The 13,994-nt window shown below is 46.9% G+C and overlaps 1 protein-coding gene across 1 annotated transcript in view; it reads left to right on the plus strand.

Annotated features, from left to right (window-relative positions):
* The window catches only part of RS1 (retinoschisin 1), a 21,436-nt gene extending 8,743 nt beyond the window's left edge, over positions 1–12,693 (plus strand). The window contains exons 4-6 of the mRNA XM_004709934.2: positions 7,425–7,566; positions 8,887–9,082; positions 12,541–12,693. Of these exons, the coding sequence (XP_004709991.1) occupies positions 7,425–7,566; positions 8,887–9,082; positions 12,541–12,693 (491 nt within the window). The remainder of the gene's footprint in view (positions 1–7,424; positions 7,567–8,886; positions 9,083–12,540) is intronic.
* The last annotated feature ends 1,301 nt before the right edge of the window (positions 12,694–13,994 follow it).

The raw sequence follows: 13,994 nt of genomic DNA on the forward strand, positions 1-13,994 counted from the left end.
CATCCAGCCTATCTTATTTAGACAGACCTGCGGAGATAATAGCATGCACAAAAACAAGACAGAGCAAAACAAAGCCACAATATCCAACAAAACCACCACCACCACAAACCACTGACAAAAAAAAACAAAACAAAACACAACAAGAAAGAAAAGCATGTAGTTAGTTCAAGGACTGTTTGTTGGCCTTTAGGAGTGTTTTCCAGTCCAGTCTGTTGGGGCGCCACGCCCTGGCCCCAAAGTCGGTGGTAAGGATTTACAGTCTCAGAAACCCTAGATGATGAATCGCACTTGAGCCCATGGCAATCGGTTTGGGTTTTGATTGTGGGTTGCCAGGGAGTTCTGCTTCACTGAACCCTGCAGGGACTCAGGCTGGAGGAGAAGCTGCTGTCTCAGTGTGGCTTCATCTCATCCACAGTCAGAAAAGGCCCCTGGGAGTTGAGGCCCTGGCCTCCAATGCTCCACTTTGGAAGCAGCACTGCTCACAATGGCTGCCACCTGACTGGAAGGGGGATGAGAAAGGTGAGATGTTCATGGTTCTGTTAGTTGTCATTGAGAGAATTCCAACTCACGGTGACTCCATGTGTGCAGAGAACTGTTCCTTATAGTTTTCAAGCAGCAGATGGCTAGGCAGGTCTTTCAGGGTATCTTTGTGTGGGTTTGAACCCCCAATCTTTCAGCTAGTAGGAGAGCCCTTAACCCACCCAGAGTTGCCAAGAAAGAAGCAACAGGCCATCGCCATGTTGTACTGGGTCCACTACAGGAGCCCTGGTGGGGCAGTGGGTTATGAGTTCGGCAGCACAAGGTCAGCAGTTTGAAGCAATTAACTGCTCTGCAGCAGAAAGATGAGGCTTTCTGTTCCCATAAGACTTCCAAAACCAAACCCACTGCCATTGAGTTGATGCTGACTCAGAATGACACTATAGGACAGGGTAGAACTGACCCCTGTGAGTTTTTGAGTCTATAACTCTTTATGAGAGTAGAAAGACCTGTCTTTCTCCTGAGGAGCTGGCTGGTGGTTTCAAACTGCTGACTTTGCAGTTCACAGCCCAACCTGTCACCCTTACACCACTAGGGCTCCTCCCCCACAAGACTTAGAGCCTAAGAAACCCACAGGGGGCAGTTCTACTCTGTTTTATATGGTCGCTTTGAGTTAGAATCAACTCGATGGCAGTGGGTTTGTTTTTTTTATACGGGGCCCACTATCGTTTTGAAATAAGGGTGAGTTTAGTTTGTTTGGAGTTTTTTGTTTGTTTGTTTGTTTCCTGCCTCAGGAGCACACACTCTGAGGAAGGAGCGAGCAGGCACAATGTTCAGAGCCTCAGTTCTTTTCACCGCTCCGAACCTACTTGACATAAAACTGTCCTTGCCACTCGTCCCCGCTCTCCCCCCCACTGAAACTTCCTGCAGGTTCCATCGCCTCCACCCAGAGGCGCCTGAGTAGAAAGGCGTTGCAATCAACTCCCCCCAAAGCAGCCATCAGAAAGCCCACAGAACACAGTTCTACTCTGACACTCATGGGGTGGTCCTGAGCAGGGATCGACTTGGCTGGCGGTGGGAACGTTTTCTACGTTTCTATTGTCATCACTTTTCATGGAAACCACTTTGGCTCAGCTCCATTCAGGATACCTGTTGGCACTCCATGGCCTCAGCGGATACCATCATGAAATGGAGGTGCGAGATGCCCAACCCATAGTAAAACCCTAACCATCCTCTTGGGAGTCAGTTCAACCCTCTTTTAGCAAGTGCCTATTATGGACTCGTCAGGAATCATAGCAGACTCGATGGCACATTGTTTTATTATGAGTTAGGTACCCCCAAATGAAGGCATTGCCCTATCTGTCGAAGTTGAACAATGTTCTTTTCCCTAGGGGACTGAGGCTTTCTGGAAGTCCCTTCCAAGGAAGTGCTTTTGAAGGGGAAAGGGAATAGGGATTACTTATAGGGACTGGCTTCATAGATGCCCAGGAGGCCTGCCCTGGAGACCATCCACCTGGGCATGGGGGATATGAAGAGGACCCTGGTCCCCAAGCTCTCTCCCCTATACAGATGGCACACACTGAAGTACCATATATACCCAAGTATAAGCTGACCTGAATATCTGCCAAGGCACCTAATTTTACCACAAAACTGCATTAAAAATGTGCTGAAAAACTTGGCTTATACATGAGTATATACAGTACTTGGAATTTTAAAGTTAGAAATTCTTTTTGTTTAAGTGCTCACTCCAGTGTGTGTGTGTGTACTTGCTTCTTCACAACACAAATAATACCAGGAAGGAAAGAACACAATTTTGGTGTTAAATGGTCGATTTATTAGTGATAATTGGTTCTTCCGTGAAAAAAAGATGATTCTGGGAAGGGGGGCTAGCCACCACCTCCCACAATTAGCCACCAGGGCCTCTGATCCTTCATTAGAAAATTAAAAATGATGCTCAGATTCTCTGGATTCTGAGATTCAGTCCTTCCAAAAGAGCCGACTTTAGGAAAGGTGACCACCTCCTTACATTGTAGCTACCTAATCTTCAGTTTAGCATTATTAAAATGACGTAAAGATCTGGCTTTACCACAGTTGAGCCAAGATTAGCGCCCTGGGCCTCTGAGGAGGTGAATAGGGTAGGCAAGGCTTAACATGCAGATGAAATCAAGTGGTGCAAATTCATGCTCCAAAGAGCCATGTGGCAACTGATATCATCGCTATAATAACATCCCATTGGGCAGAAAACCAGGGAGGGGCACAATCCGTGGGCATCTCAGAAACAGCCCCTCAATGCCATCCATGTTCTTATTTCTGTTCCTGTCTAGTTTACACTCAATCAGGAAAAGTTGACCTGGGCCACAAGTCAACTTCCTCCTCCCTGGGCTCTCCGCCCAGTTTCTGCCATTATCTCTGCTCCCCCCAAGTGGCTCCCCAAGGTGTTGGTTGATTCCTTCCTTCCTCCATCCTTCCCACTCACACGCGGAGTGCCTAGGCCACAGAGGCGGAGGCCAACACATTGCTCAGCAAGACAGGTATGGGAAGCTGACTGTCACATGGTCACAACGAGGCAGCCACCCTGTGGGACCCTTATCCAGCTAGGGTGGGCAGGGGAGGCAGGCAGAGAGCTCACAGGTGAGTAGATGTGGTGAAGGGAGGGCCAAGGGAGGGGCCAGATGGTTGGGGGTAACGGAAGCAGCAAATCTAGAAACCGCCTTAAGGGGAGGCCTCTCTGCCACGCAAGAAGAGCAAGGATGCCCAGATTCAGAGGAACCCAGCCAGAAGATGAATCAGCCCTTGGCATATTGCGCTTTACATCCTGAGGGCAGCAGGCCATCACTAAAGGGCCTGAAGCCGGGACAACATCTTCAGAAAGTCCTCTGACCCAGGCCTGGAAAATAGAGTCAGGGGACTACTAGGTGGCTTTGGGGAATCTGGAAAGGAAAGGAAAAGGTTCTGGGTGGAGGGGCTAAAAAATATAAAGGCCGGAAGAGGCTTAAGAATATGTGGTAGCTGGCGAAACAGGATCAGGTGGTAAACTGACCATGGAAAGAGGAGGTGCCGAGGAAATAAGAGGTCTATAACTGGCCTGTCATTTACTCCAGAGTGCTAGCAAGGTCATGTTTGCTGCTTGCCGAAATCAAAAGACATCCAGTTTGAGGTGCTCCTTGTCATGGCCTTTGAAGAGTTGAGAGGACTTTTGAACTTCCATTCTCTTCTCTTTGGACCACATGACACCGCTCCCCGCCCCCGCCCCCCACACACACACAGGCACCCTACAGCTCACAGTGCCACCGCAAGGCAGCCTTCTCATTGGTGGCTCCTCTCTTTGCCCAAGTTTCCTGAGGGAACCCATAGCTGAGATCTCCTCGGCCCCATCATGCTCCAGCTCCCTCAAGGGAGCCAACTTCCAGCTGAGCTCAGTCCCCCGCCACACAGCGCTGGCACAGGGGCTGCCACCATCAGGCCTCTTCAGCAACACTCAGCGCATGTCAGATGAGACCTAGCTCTTCCAAATCCACAGACTTGGCTATGTTGTCCATGAGGTATAGTCTCTCTAATCACCTGCATGTTCTCTCAGTCTCTCTCTCTCTCTCTCTCTCACACACACACACACACACACACACATACACAGAGAGAGAGAGAGTTTCTTACTTCTTAGGACAAACACAGACGGGGTCTGGTCTTCTTGGGAGGATGTGATGGGGTGTGGGAGCAGGTCAGAATAAAGTAGAGGATTATTGGATTTCTGGCGAGAAAAACAAGTATGCAAAACTCAAGAAGACAGCAATATCTTCTCATGAATGCACCCTATGCACGCAAATATTAGCTGCTACTTTCAGGCCAGGCACTAAGCACCTTACAAACCTCATTCATTTAATCTCATAGACATGTTTGGGAGGTGAGTCCTATTACCACACCCATTTCCCAGAGCAGTTAAATAGCTGGCCCGAGCTCACTCCATGGTGCCCTGGTGTTTGGCCTTGACCAGGCTTTATCCTGCCGCCCCGGCCATACTCCACAGCAATGAGATCAGAATTTCTGCGGGTGTGGTCTGAACACGGGCAGCCTAGCCTGAGACCCAGTGGTCTGGAGCCTCCACTATGTAACCTGAGCCAGTCACCAGGGCCTCCAAGATCTCCAGGGCCACCACCACTGACAAGTCCCTGCCCATTGGTTAGGCACTGGGCTGCTAATGGCAAGGTTAGTGGTTTGAACCCACCAGACACTCCACAGAAGAAAAAGGAAGCTATCTGTTCTCTTAAAGATTGACAGCTTCAGAAACTCATCAGGGGACATTCTACTCTGACTTCTAGGGTCCCTATGACACGTCAATGGTAGTGGGATTGGTCTTAACTGCTAGCTTATCTCATGCCGAAGAGAATGCAAAGGCATGGGGCAAACAGGAGGGGAGCAAGTGCAACATGAAGAATCCGGTGACGGAGAGTGGTGACCCTCCGTGGGGAGACAGAGGGGGAAGAGGGGAAGAAAAAGTCTGTTACCATAGAGCAAAGGCAACAACAAACCAACAAATATATGAGAGAGGTTCCCCCATCAAATGCGAGAGCTGGAGGAGGCTGTGTTAGTCAGGGTACATTACAGACACAAATCCACAAAAAATCATATGTATAAAGGAGGGTTTTATATAAAAGGCAAGCGCATATCAAGAAAACATCACAACCCAGTGCTGCCCAAGCCCACAAGTTCAACATTAGCTCATATATCCAACACCAATCCACAAAGTCCTCATCCATCTCACAAAACACAAGCAGTAACTGACTGTAGGAGGAAAGCCAGATCAATGAACGTGTAAGCATCTCAGGGATGGCAGGGGGCTCCACACGGCTGCTCCAGCACCCAGGGCTGCATCGGGGTAGGTCCATGCGGCTTCTCCTCAGAGATATCTTGCAGGAAGTGAGCCTTGCAAGCTGAAGTAGGGAACTGGCTAAGGCAACTGCACCCTGGTCTGACCATCAGAAAGCAAGAGATCTGAGAACTAGAAACGCAAGGCTCACTGAGCCATTTACCTCTCCGCCCTTCAATTAACCCCACATGTGTTCATCAGCCAGGTTGGCACAATAAACTTTAACTATCTCAGAGACATTCAAGGTATTCACATGTAGAATCTGACAAGTTAGTAAACTGAGAGAACACAATGACCAACAGGGCCAGCTGAGGGCCAGCTTTCTGAAGCCAGGGCTCATCTTCTAGGTGAGAAGTGAGTTAGAGAGGTGGAGTTGCCAAGTCTACAGGCACCAGGCCCTCTGAACCCACCCGTCAGCCAAATGCCTTCCCTGCCAGGCCAAGAGTCTCAAACGGGTGCTGTGAAAGTGTGCGCTTTAAAAATCCAGTTGCTCTGGGGCTAGTTCCTGGAACTGGCCCTCTCCACGCTCCCCTGAGGATTCAGCTATACAAGGCCGGAGGGAGCGGTCCCAAAGTGCTCCTGGTCCCTCTTTCAGAAAGAGATATGATTCGAATGGGCTCTCTAAGTCTTGGACACATGATACATTACAAATGCTGCTCCCTCAGCCCCAGCCCTGCTGAGCTATTTCTTTGGTGTGTTGGGCCATAAGGTTAAACACCCTCTGGCCAGAGGCCAGAAGGTGTCCTTCCATCTTGGGCCTCTGGAGACAGGCCATGACTGCCCCTGCAGGCCCTCTGGAGTCTTGGGATGACTTTCATTTAGTCTTGAAAGACTTTTGCCTTTGTTTTACGGAGAAAGGTGATGATGCCCTAGTACTCATGCTCAGCTCTTCAACCTCAAGGCAAATTCACACCTAGAAAAGGCATGGACTTGACCTCTGATCAGAGAATGAAAGAAATGCATTTGCATGGCTTTATTCTTTTGGGTTTTTTGTTTGTTTGTTTGTTTGTTTGTTTCCTAGAGAAATCCAATTAGGAACTGGCTTTGGATACAAGTGGGAACCCTCCTAGAGAGTGGTTTATTGAGGTAGATTCACATTGTAAGAAGACTAAAGACAGGAAGCGACTCAAGAGGTAGCAAGGCCGAGGACTCCGGAGTTCTCTTGCCCTTATCCTCAGGGTGCAAAGTGGTGACTGTTGCTCCAGCCACCAGGCCAACCAATGTGCTAGGCACTGAGACAAAGGAGAGGCAAGCACCATTCGGTCAGAAATCAATCCTCAGTGGACATACTTTTATGTCTTACTGGCCAGAGATGGTGTCACTTGGCCACTTCCATCTGCCAGGGAGCCTGGGAAGTGTACTTTTAGCTGGCCACCTTGCTGGCCCCAACAAATTGAGGGTTCTTTCCTCAGAAAGAAGGGGAGAATGACTACTGAGTTGGCAGCCGGCAGTCTCTGACCAGGTAATTCCACAATGTCCTTAGCATGCAGCGGCATGGCAATTAGCATATAATATTCAGCTTTGGCTATTCTTATTGGGAGAAAGCAGTTCCTTTCAAGCCTTCCTATTCAACAGTCACTCCCCCCACCCTTTTTTTATTAGATGGTGAGAAAACTGCAATTTACAAGTGGGAAGTCAGTCTCAATGTTTAATTGCCCCTCTTGACTCTCACCGTTGTTTGGTTCCTCTAATTGGCATCATATACTTTCCGAGGCAAATTAGGGACCCTGCGACATCATGAAGGGGGGCTAGCCCTGTGTTCACGAGGAAACTCAAGACGAGCAGCATTTAAATACGACATTTTACCACAAAATGCTTGGTCTCTAAACATGGGCAAGAGGGTGTACTATTTGTGAAAATGGCCCCACTCCCTCGAGGGCAAAACTGACTTCTCCACTGTCTTCTTGGCTGAGCCTCAATCTCATTCCAGATTGCGCTTCATTGTGAGCTGTGCCGGCAAGTAAAACAAGTCTCCAGCTTCTAAAGTGCAAATAAGATGTCTGTCTTATCATTTCCGTCTTCTTGTCGTGTCTGCAAAATCAAGATTCTGCATATGTGAATGTTCTTTTGTCTTCCTTTTCCCCAGAATGCCCATATCATAAACCTTTGGGTTTTGAATCAGGAGCGCTGGCTCCAGACCAGATCACCTGCTCCCATCCAGAACAATATGTTGGCTGGCATTCCTCATGGACTGCAAACAAGGCTCGGCTCAATAGTCAAGGCTTTGGGTAAGCAGGTGATGTTGAAAAGTATATGTTACATACTCGCTAATAAATAAATGGCACAGAATGCACAACATTTTTCAATACTGAGTGCTTTCCATTCACTGAAAACTGTGAACAAGACCGCAGAGGCCTTTGTCTTCCAGAGGCACAGAGTGTAGAGGGGAGATGGACTGTAAGCCAATAATCAGCCAGCTGACTGTTCAGGAAGCGTGATGAGTATGATGAAGGAGAGGAAGAGCTTGGCAATTTCAAGCACCGGGGAAGGCTTTCTAAGGAAAAAAAGACTTGGCCAGGTTGGGGAGGGAAGTAGGGGCATAGCACAGGCAAGGGCCCTGTGCTGGCAAGATACCTCAAGCATGTGGCTGGGGACACTGACGACAACGAAGCTACAACATCAATGAGAAGAGGCTGGAGAGGTAGGCAGATGTCTGATCATGTAGAGCCTGACAAGAAACCAGTGGTTCTCAACCTTCCTCATACCACAAGCCTTTCATACAGTTCCTCTTGTTGTGGTGACCCGCCCCCCCATAACATTATTTTCGTTGCTACTTCATAACTGTCGTTTTGCTACTGTTATTGTCATGTAAATCTCCGATAGGCAGGATGTATTTTCATTGTTACAAATTGAACCTAATTAAAGCACAGTGATGAATCACAAAAACAATATGTAATTATGTATTGTGAACTCTTTATTTCTAATGACAAATAAATGAAATTTTGTCTTGAAGCATGGTGTAGCATGGGTAACAGTCGTCACTCCCGTATGTGGGTGTGTCTGCATGTGGGCGGACCCACCTGGAAATGGATAGAGGAGAGGTGTCTTGGTTCCTAAGACCATAGGAAATATGTGTTTTCCGATGGCCTTAGGCGACCCCTGTGAAAGGGTCATTCGACTCACAAAGGGGTCACGACCCACAGGTTGAGAATTGCTGCAAGAAATGTTCATGGCTATGGTCCTTCAAACCAAACTGACTGCCATAGAGGCGATGTTGACTCATGGCGACCCTATTGGGCAGACTAGAACTGCCCCTGTGAGTTTCCGAAACGGAAACTGTTCATGGGAGTAAAAAGCCCTGTCTTTTTCCTGAGGAGCAGCTGCTGATTTCCAACTGTTGACCTTACGGATTGTGACCCAAGTCAAATATCACAAAGGCTGGACACTCTTACAGATAGCCTCTCGGTGCTAATAAGACTGTGGCTAGATTGCTGGTCTTTGCTGGGGGAGGGGTGTGTGCCTTCAGGCGCTGGCATCCCCTTCACAGATGATACCCCCTGGCCCTCATGATGGGAAGGGCTTCTGATGTCATTGTGTGTTTCTGGCAGGTGCGCCTGGCTCTCCAAGTTCCAGGACAGCAGCCAGTGGTTACAAATTGATCTGAAGGAGATCAAGGTGATTTCAGGGATCCTCACCCAGGGGCGCTGTGACATCGATGAATGGATGACCAAGTACAGTGTGCAGTACAGGACCGATGAGAGCCTGAACTGGATTTATTATAAGGACCAGACAGGAAACAACCGGGTAAGTCAGGCCTCCATCCCAAACCACTTGTAGGTCCTGGGCTCTTGAGTGCCTCCCTTCTCTGTGTTCCCACAGCCATCTTCTGTCAAATCACTGCGTGGTAGCAAGGCAGGCTGCTTCCCCACCAAACGCATGCTCTCAGAGGGTGGGGCAGGCAGGAGTCTTTCCTGGCTGAATCCTTGGCATCCAGTGCAATGTGTGGGCCCATGAATGGCACACTTGTGTGCTTAAGAAATAATTGTTGGAATTTTCATGTCAGCACATAGTTGCTTGAAGAATCAGGATGGGCCACGTGCACTATTCCTCACTCACTGGTTCACTGAACACTGTTTCACTGGTCTCACGTGCTCTGTTGTTAATGCCAGTAGGGGACAGTCCATTTACCTAGGTCTGGCCTTGACTCACTATTGATTGAGGCTGAATGCTGGGAATCTTCTGACAATCCAGAAAGTTAGCCTTTTCAGTGACATAAAATGGTCAAAAGGATTCCACCAGTGCTGATGCCGAGGTTCTGGCTTAGGAACTTTTACAAAGTCAGAGCAGCTTTCGGAGACCCCTGGGCAACGTGATCTCCTTTTAACCTTGACCCTCGTGATGTAATGGTTGACCGTTGGACTGCTAACTTCAAGGTCAGCAGTTTGAAACCACCAGGAACAGTTCTACCCTGCCCGATAGGGTCACAATGAGTCAAGACGGACTCGATGGCCGGAAGTTTGGTTTTGGTTTGCCCAGGACTGAAGTCGTGCTCCCTGAGGACTGTACTCATGGGATCTGGAAAATACATATATATTTTTCCTATAAATGTATTTCAAGATATAAATATCAAAAAAGTTTGTTGGAAATTTCCCTTCTCCTTAAATTCCGCTTTCCTGGACCCTTTTGAAGCTCCCTTGTACATATAGCTGATGAATAAAAATAAAGGAAAAACTCAATAGTGGTTTAGGAATATAAATGTCATTTTGCTGAAGTATAAAAACTTCCCTAGACTAATTTGGACACTTTGTCCAGTTAAATAACGGCATGTGGCTGAGATTAAGAAGGTGCTGTACTCACGCTTAACAACTTGTACAGCAAGATAAACACGGGCTGCAGTTTCAAGGAGCCTGAACGTAACAGGAAGAAACATCTTGATACTTGGACATCGTGTTTCATTTTCATTCTGATTAATTGACTTTTAAAAACAAAACAAAAAAGAACCGAAGAAAGTTTTACTGTGACTTGAAGGTTTCAGTTGGCTTTTAACAAGTCGAGGCTAGAGTTCTCTTTCAAGCCCTGTATGTACATGGAAGCCTCTCTAGTTTGCGAGGGCCACTTCACTCCGGCCGGCACTTGTGCAATCTGCAAAAGCCAGTGCCACCGTCCTCTCTTTACTTGGCTCCAGCTTTGAGTGGGTTCAGGGTCAAGCAGCCTAGAGTGGGGTGAAGGTTACTAGTGGGAAGAAAAGCAGGATTGGGCCTGACAAGAGCCTTCTTGTACTGAGTAAATGAGGCCAACGTGGAGAGCAGGTGTTTTCAGGAGATAATCCCCAAAGGAAAAGACAAGTTCCCATGTCAATGAGAAGAGTATGCTAACTCTGGAAAGTACAAAGAATGATTGCTTTCTTTGGAACTGCTTTCACACATCCCTAGCACCTGAAGTATATCTGTACCATTATATGCTCGAAAAACACTAAACAAAACCTTTTCTCCCTACTCTGAGCATTTGCCTCCTGCCATCCAGAATCTTTCCTGTAGCTTTTAGTTCCTTTTGAAAAACTTTTCCCAAAGCCCAACATGTATTTGCCATTTGTATTGATGGAGGGACACACACACTTAACTCTGGCTCACAACGTCAGTGGCAACTCAAGTCCCACCACTTTGGCAATCCTTTCAACATAAGAATATGCTTCTTACAAGCGTAACCTGTTTTTTTTCCCCAAAGCTTTTTGTCCACTGGCATGATGGAAATGTTCACATTTGCACTGTCCAATATAATAGCCACTCATCACATGTGACTACTGAGTATTTGAAATGTGGCCAGGCTGATGGAAGGGAATGAACTATATTTTCATGTAATTTTAATTCATTTTGATTGAAATAGCTGCATGGTGGCTAGTGGCACCCATGCTGAAAGGTGCAGTTCTAGCTGTCTCTATGTAGTGACTCCTAAATGCTCCAAGCATGTAAGAGCTGATTTTCCTTCCATGTCAGATTTGGTAGGCACTTGCACATTCTCCGGAGGAGCTCTGGTGGCACTGTGGTTGGCTGCTAACTCAAAGGTCTATGGTTCAAAGCCACCAGCTTCTCCGTGGGAGAAAGGTGTGGCCGTAAGACATGGGAGGGCGCATGGGAGCACAACCATGAGATCTATATGTATTGCCGAAGATCTTTCTAGACATGTATTTCTGGGTGCTGCAGGCACTTTCAAGGATAGAGTCAAGCACGCAAAGGGCAAAGTTCTGACAACTTATTAGCCATAATGAAACCCCTTGAAGGAGGGAGTCACTGGGATTAGGGGTTTAGGGCCACAATCTTGGGGGACATTGAGGTCAACTGGTATAACATAGTCCACAACGACAATGGTTACATTCTACTCTGGTGAGCAGCACCAGGGTCTTAAATGTTTGCAAGTTTTTAGTTGCATCTAAGATGAAACTATTGGTTTCTCCCCACCTGGAACAAAGAATGAAGAAAACTGAAGATGCAATATATAGGATTGGTCCAAAACACTAATGGACCATTTGAACCACGGCCTCTGAAGATCCAGAGGGGGCTCAGCTACCACTACAGACTACTCTGATTTGGGATTACAATAGAAGGCCCTAGGCAGAGTGGAGGAAAAACATATAAAACAATTTTAAAATCATAAAAATAAACAGACTTATTGGTATGTTAGAAACTGGTGGAATCCCCAAGACTATGGCCCTTATAATATTCTTCAAACTTAAAAGATCCCCCTGGGATTAACTTTCAGCCAAACAACAGACAGGCCTAGAAAGTAAATAATAAAAGAACATGCTCCACAGAGTGCTGAAGCACATGAAAATGAAAAGGTAGCATTTGTCCCCACAGAAAACAGAAAGAGACAGGGAAGCTCAAATGGAAACGGGGAACAAATTGAGAGAGGAAGTGGGAAAAGTGCTATTACTTCATAGGGATTGCAACTAAGGTCCTAAAACAAAAGGAGTATAAATTGTAGATTGGAAAATGAATTAAACTAATTTGCTCTGTATATCTTCACCCAAGCCACAATAAAGATTTTTTTAAAAAAAGACAGCTTTTAGCTCTGTCCTTTTGTCCTAGAAGGTAACTACGGGTTGCACTCAACTCAACAACAATGGCTGGGGCTTGTCGATGCCCTGAAAGGTGCCTTTCACTACCTTCTGTGATTTTAAGCACTGGGAACCGCTCCAGACAGGACTCATTCTTCTTTTTCCTTCACTGGATGTGGTGGTAACAGACTTTCCCTTCTTCCTTTAGGTCTTCTACGGCAATTCAGACCGCACCTCCATAGTCCAGAACCTGTTGCGGCCCCCCATCATTTCCCGCTTCATCCGGCTGATCCCGCTGGGCTGGCATGTCCGCATCGCCATCCGGATGGAGTTGCTGGAGTGCCTCAGCAAGTGTGCCTAACGCCTGTCTCAGCTGAGGGCCCGTCACGGGGAGGTGGGCACTGGGCCGGCCTGCTGAAGATACTCTGACATGCCGAGAGTGTAAGACATGGAAAAATAAAAATAATTTTTAAATGATCAAGGGTCCGTGAGGAAGGGAGGGCGGGAAGGGGGAGGGGGAAACAATGAGGAGCTGATACCAAGGGGCTCAAGTAGAAAGAAAATGTTTTGAGAATGATGCTGGCAACAAATGTACAAATGTGCTTGGCACAATGGATGGATGTACGGATTGTGATCAGAGTTGTACGTGCCTCCAATAAAATGATTTCTAAACGAGAAAAATAAGAACAGGGTTGTATTGTACAAGCATTTTTAAAAGCAGAACCGGGTAGAGAATATTTCATGTTTTAAAAGATACCATTTCTAATTTCAATGAAAGGAAAAAAGAAAAATGAATTTATTTCCCACTTAGGGCCAAAGAAAATCAGAACAAAGAACATGTCCCTAAAAACAATTTTCGTACAAAAGCCTCAGTCACAGGGGTAATTTGCTGCTCTTGGGTTTTGTCTCAGTGACACTGAAAGGTGTAGTCCTAGAGGAACACAAAGCAGCCCTGGGAATTGGAATCATCTTCTACTTTCCCATATTCAATACAGAAAACAACTTCCCAAAGCCTCACTTCGAATGCACAAGGGCCTTACCGTTTCTCCCAGTTTCATTTTAATCTGATCATAGCCTAACGATCCAGAAAGAGTGAGGTAAGGAGTTCAACGGTGACAAAGGCAGAATTATGTGAGCGTAGACAGAAACAGTGAGGTAAGGAGTTCAACGGTGACAAAGGCAGAATTATGTGAGGGTAGATATGAGCCCATCTCACAATTGCCCCAGTTTCCTGAGAATCTGGTCCACTACCAAATATCCCGAGCAGAAGAGCCTCTACTGCTGAGTTTTCTCTGAGAAGATGGGTTTGGTCTTCAGCCCCATGCAGCCATCCGGGCACTGGGAGGGGCCCAGAGCTTTTCTCACATGCAATTCCATTCTTCACATTATCCAGGTCTATGGTCTCCATTCAGGTGAGAGTAGCCATGTTTCCCTGTGGTTATGGAATATATCTTTCCTGATCCAAAATAGCCAGAACACACTGGAAGTTTCCTTTATTTGGCTAGCCTTTTTCAACAAGCTTCACATTTTGAGAACAGTTGGCCCAGGAGAGAGCAATCACTATTGTGGAGGAGGTCCATGAGTTGAATACATGTTTTATAAAAAGTGGTTAGGATCTCTCACACACACACACACACACACACACACACACACACACACACA

This window comes from Echinops telfairi, unplaced genomic scaffold (genome assembly GCF_000313985.2).
Source record: "Echinops telfairi isolate 266 unplaced genomic scaffold, ASM31398v2 ScPeMD7_53;HRSCAF=182, whole genome shotgun sequence".
NCBI classification, from domain to species: domain Eukaryota; kingdom Metazoa; phylum Chordata; class Mammalia; order Afrosoricida; family Tenrecidae; genus Echinops; species Echinops telfairi.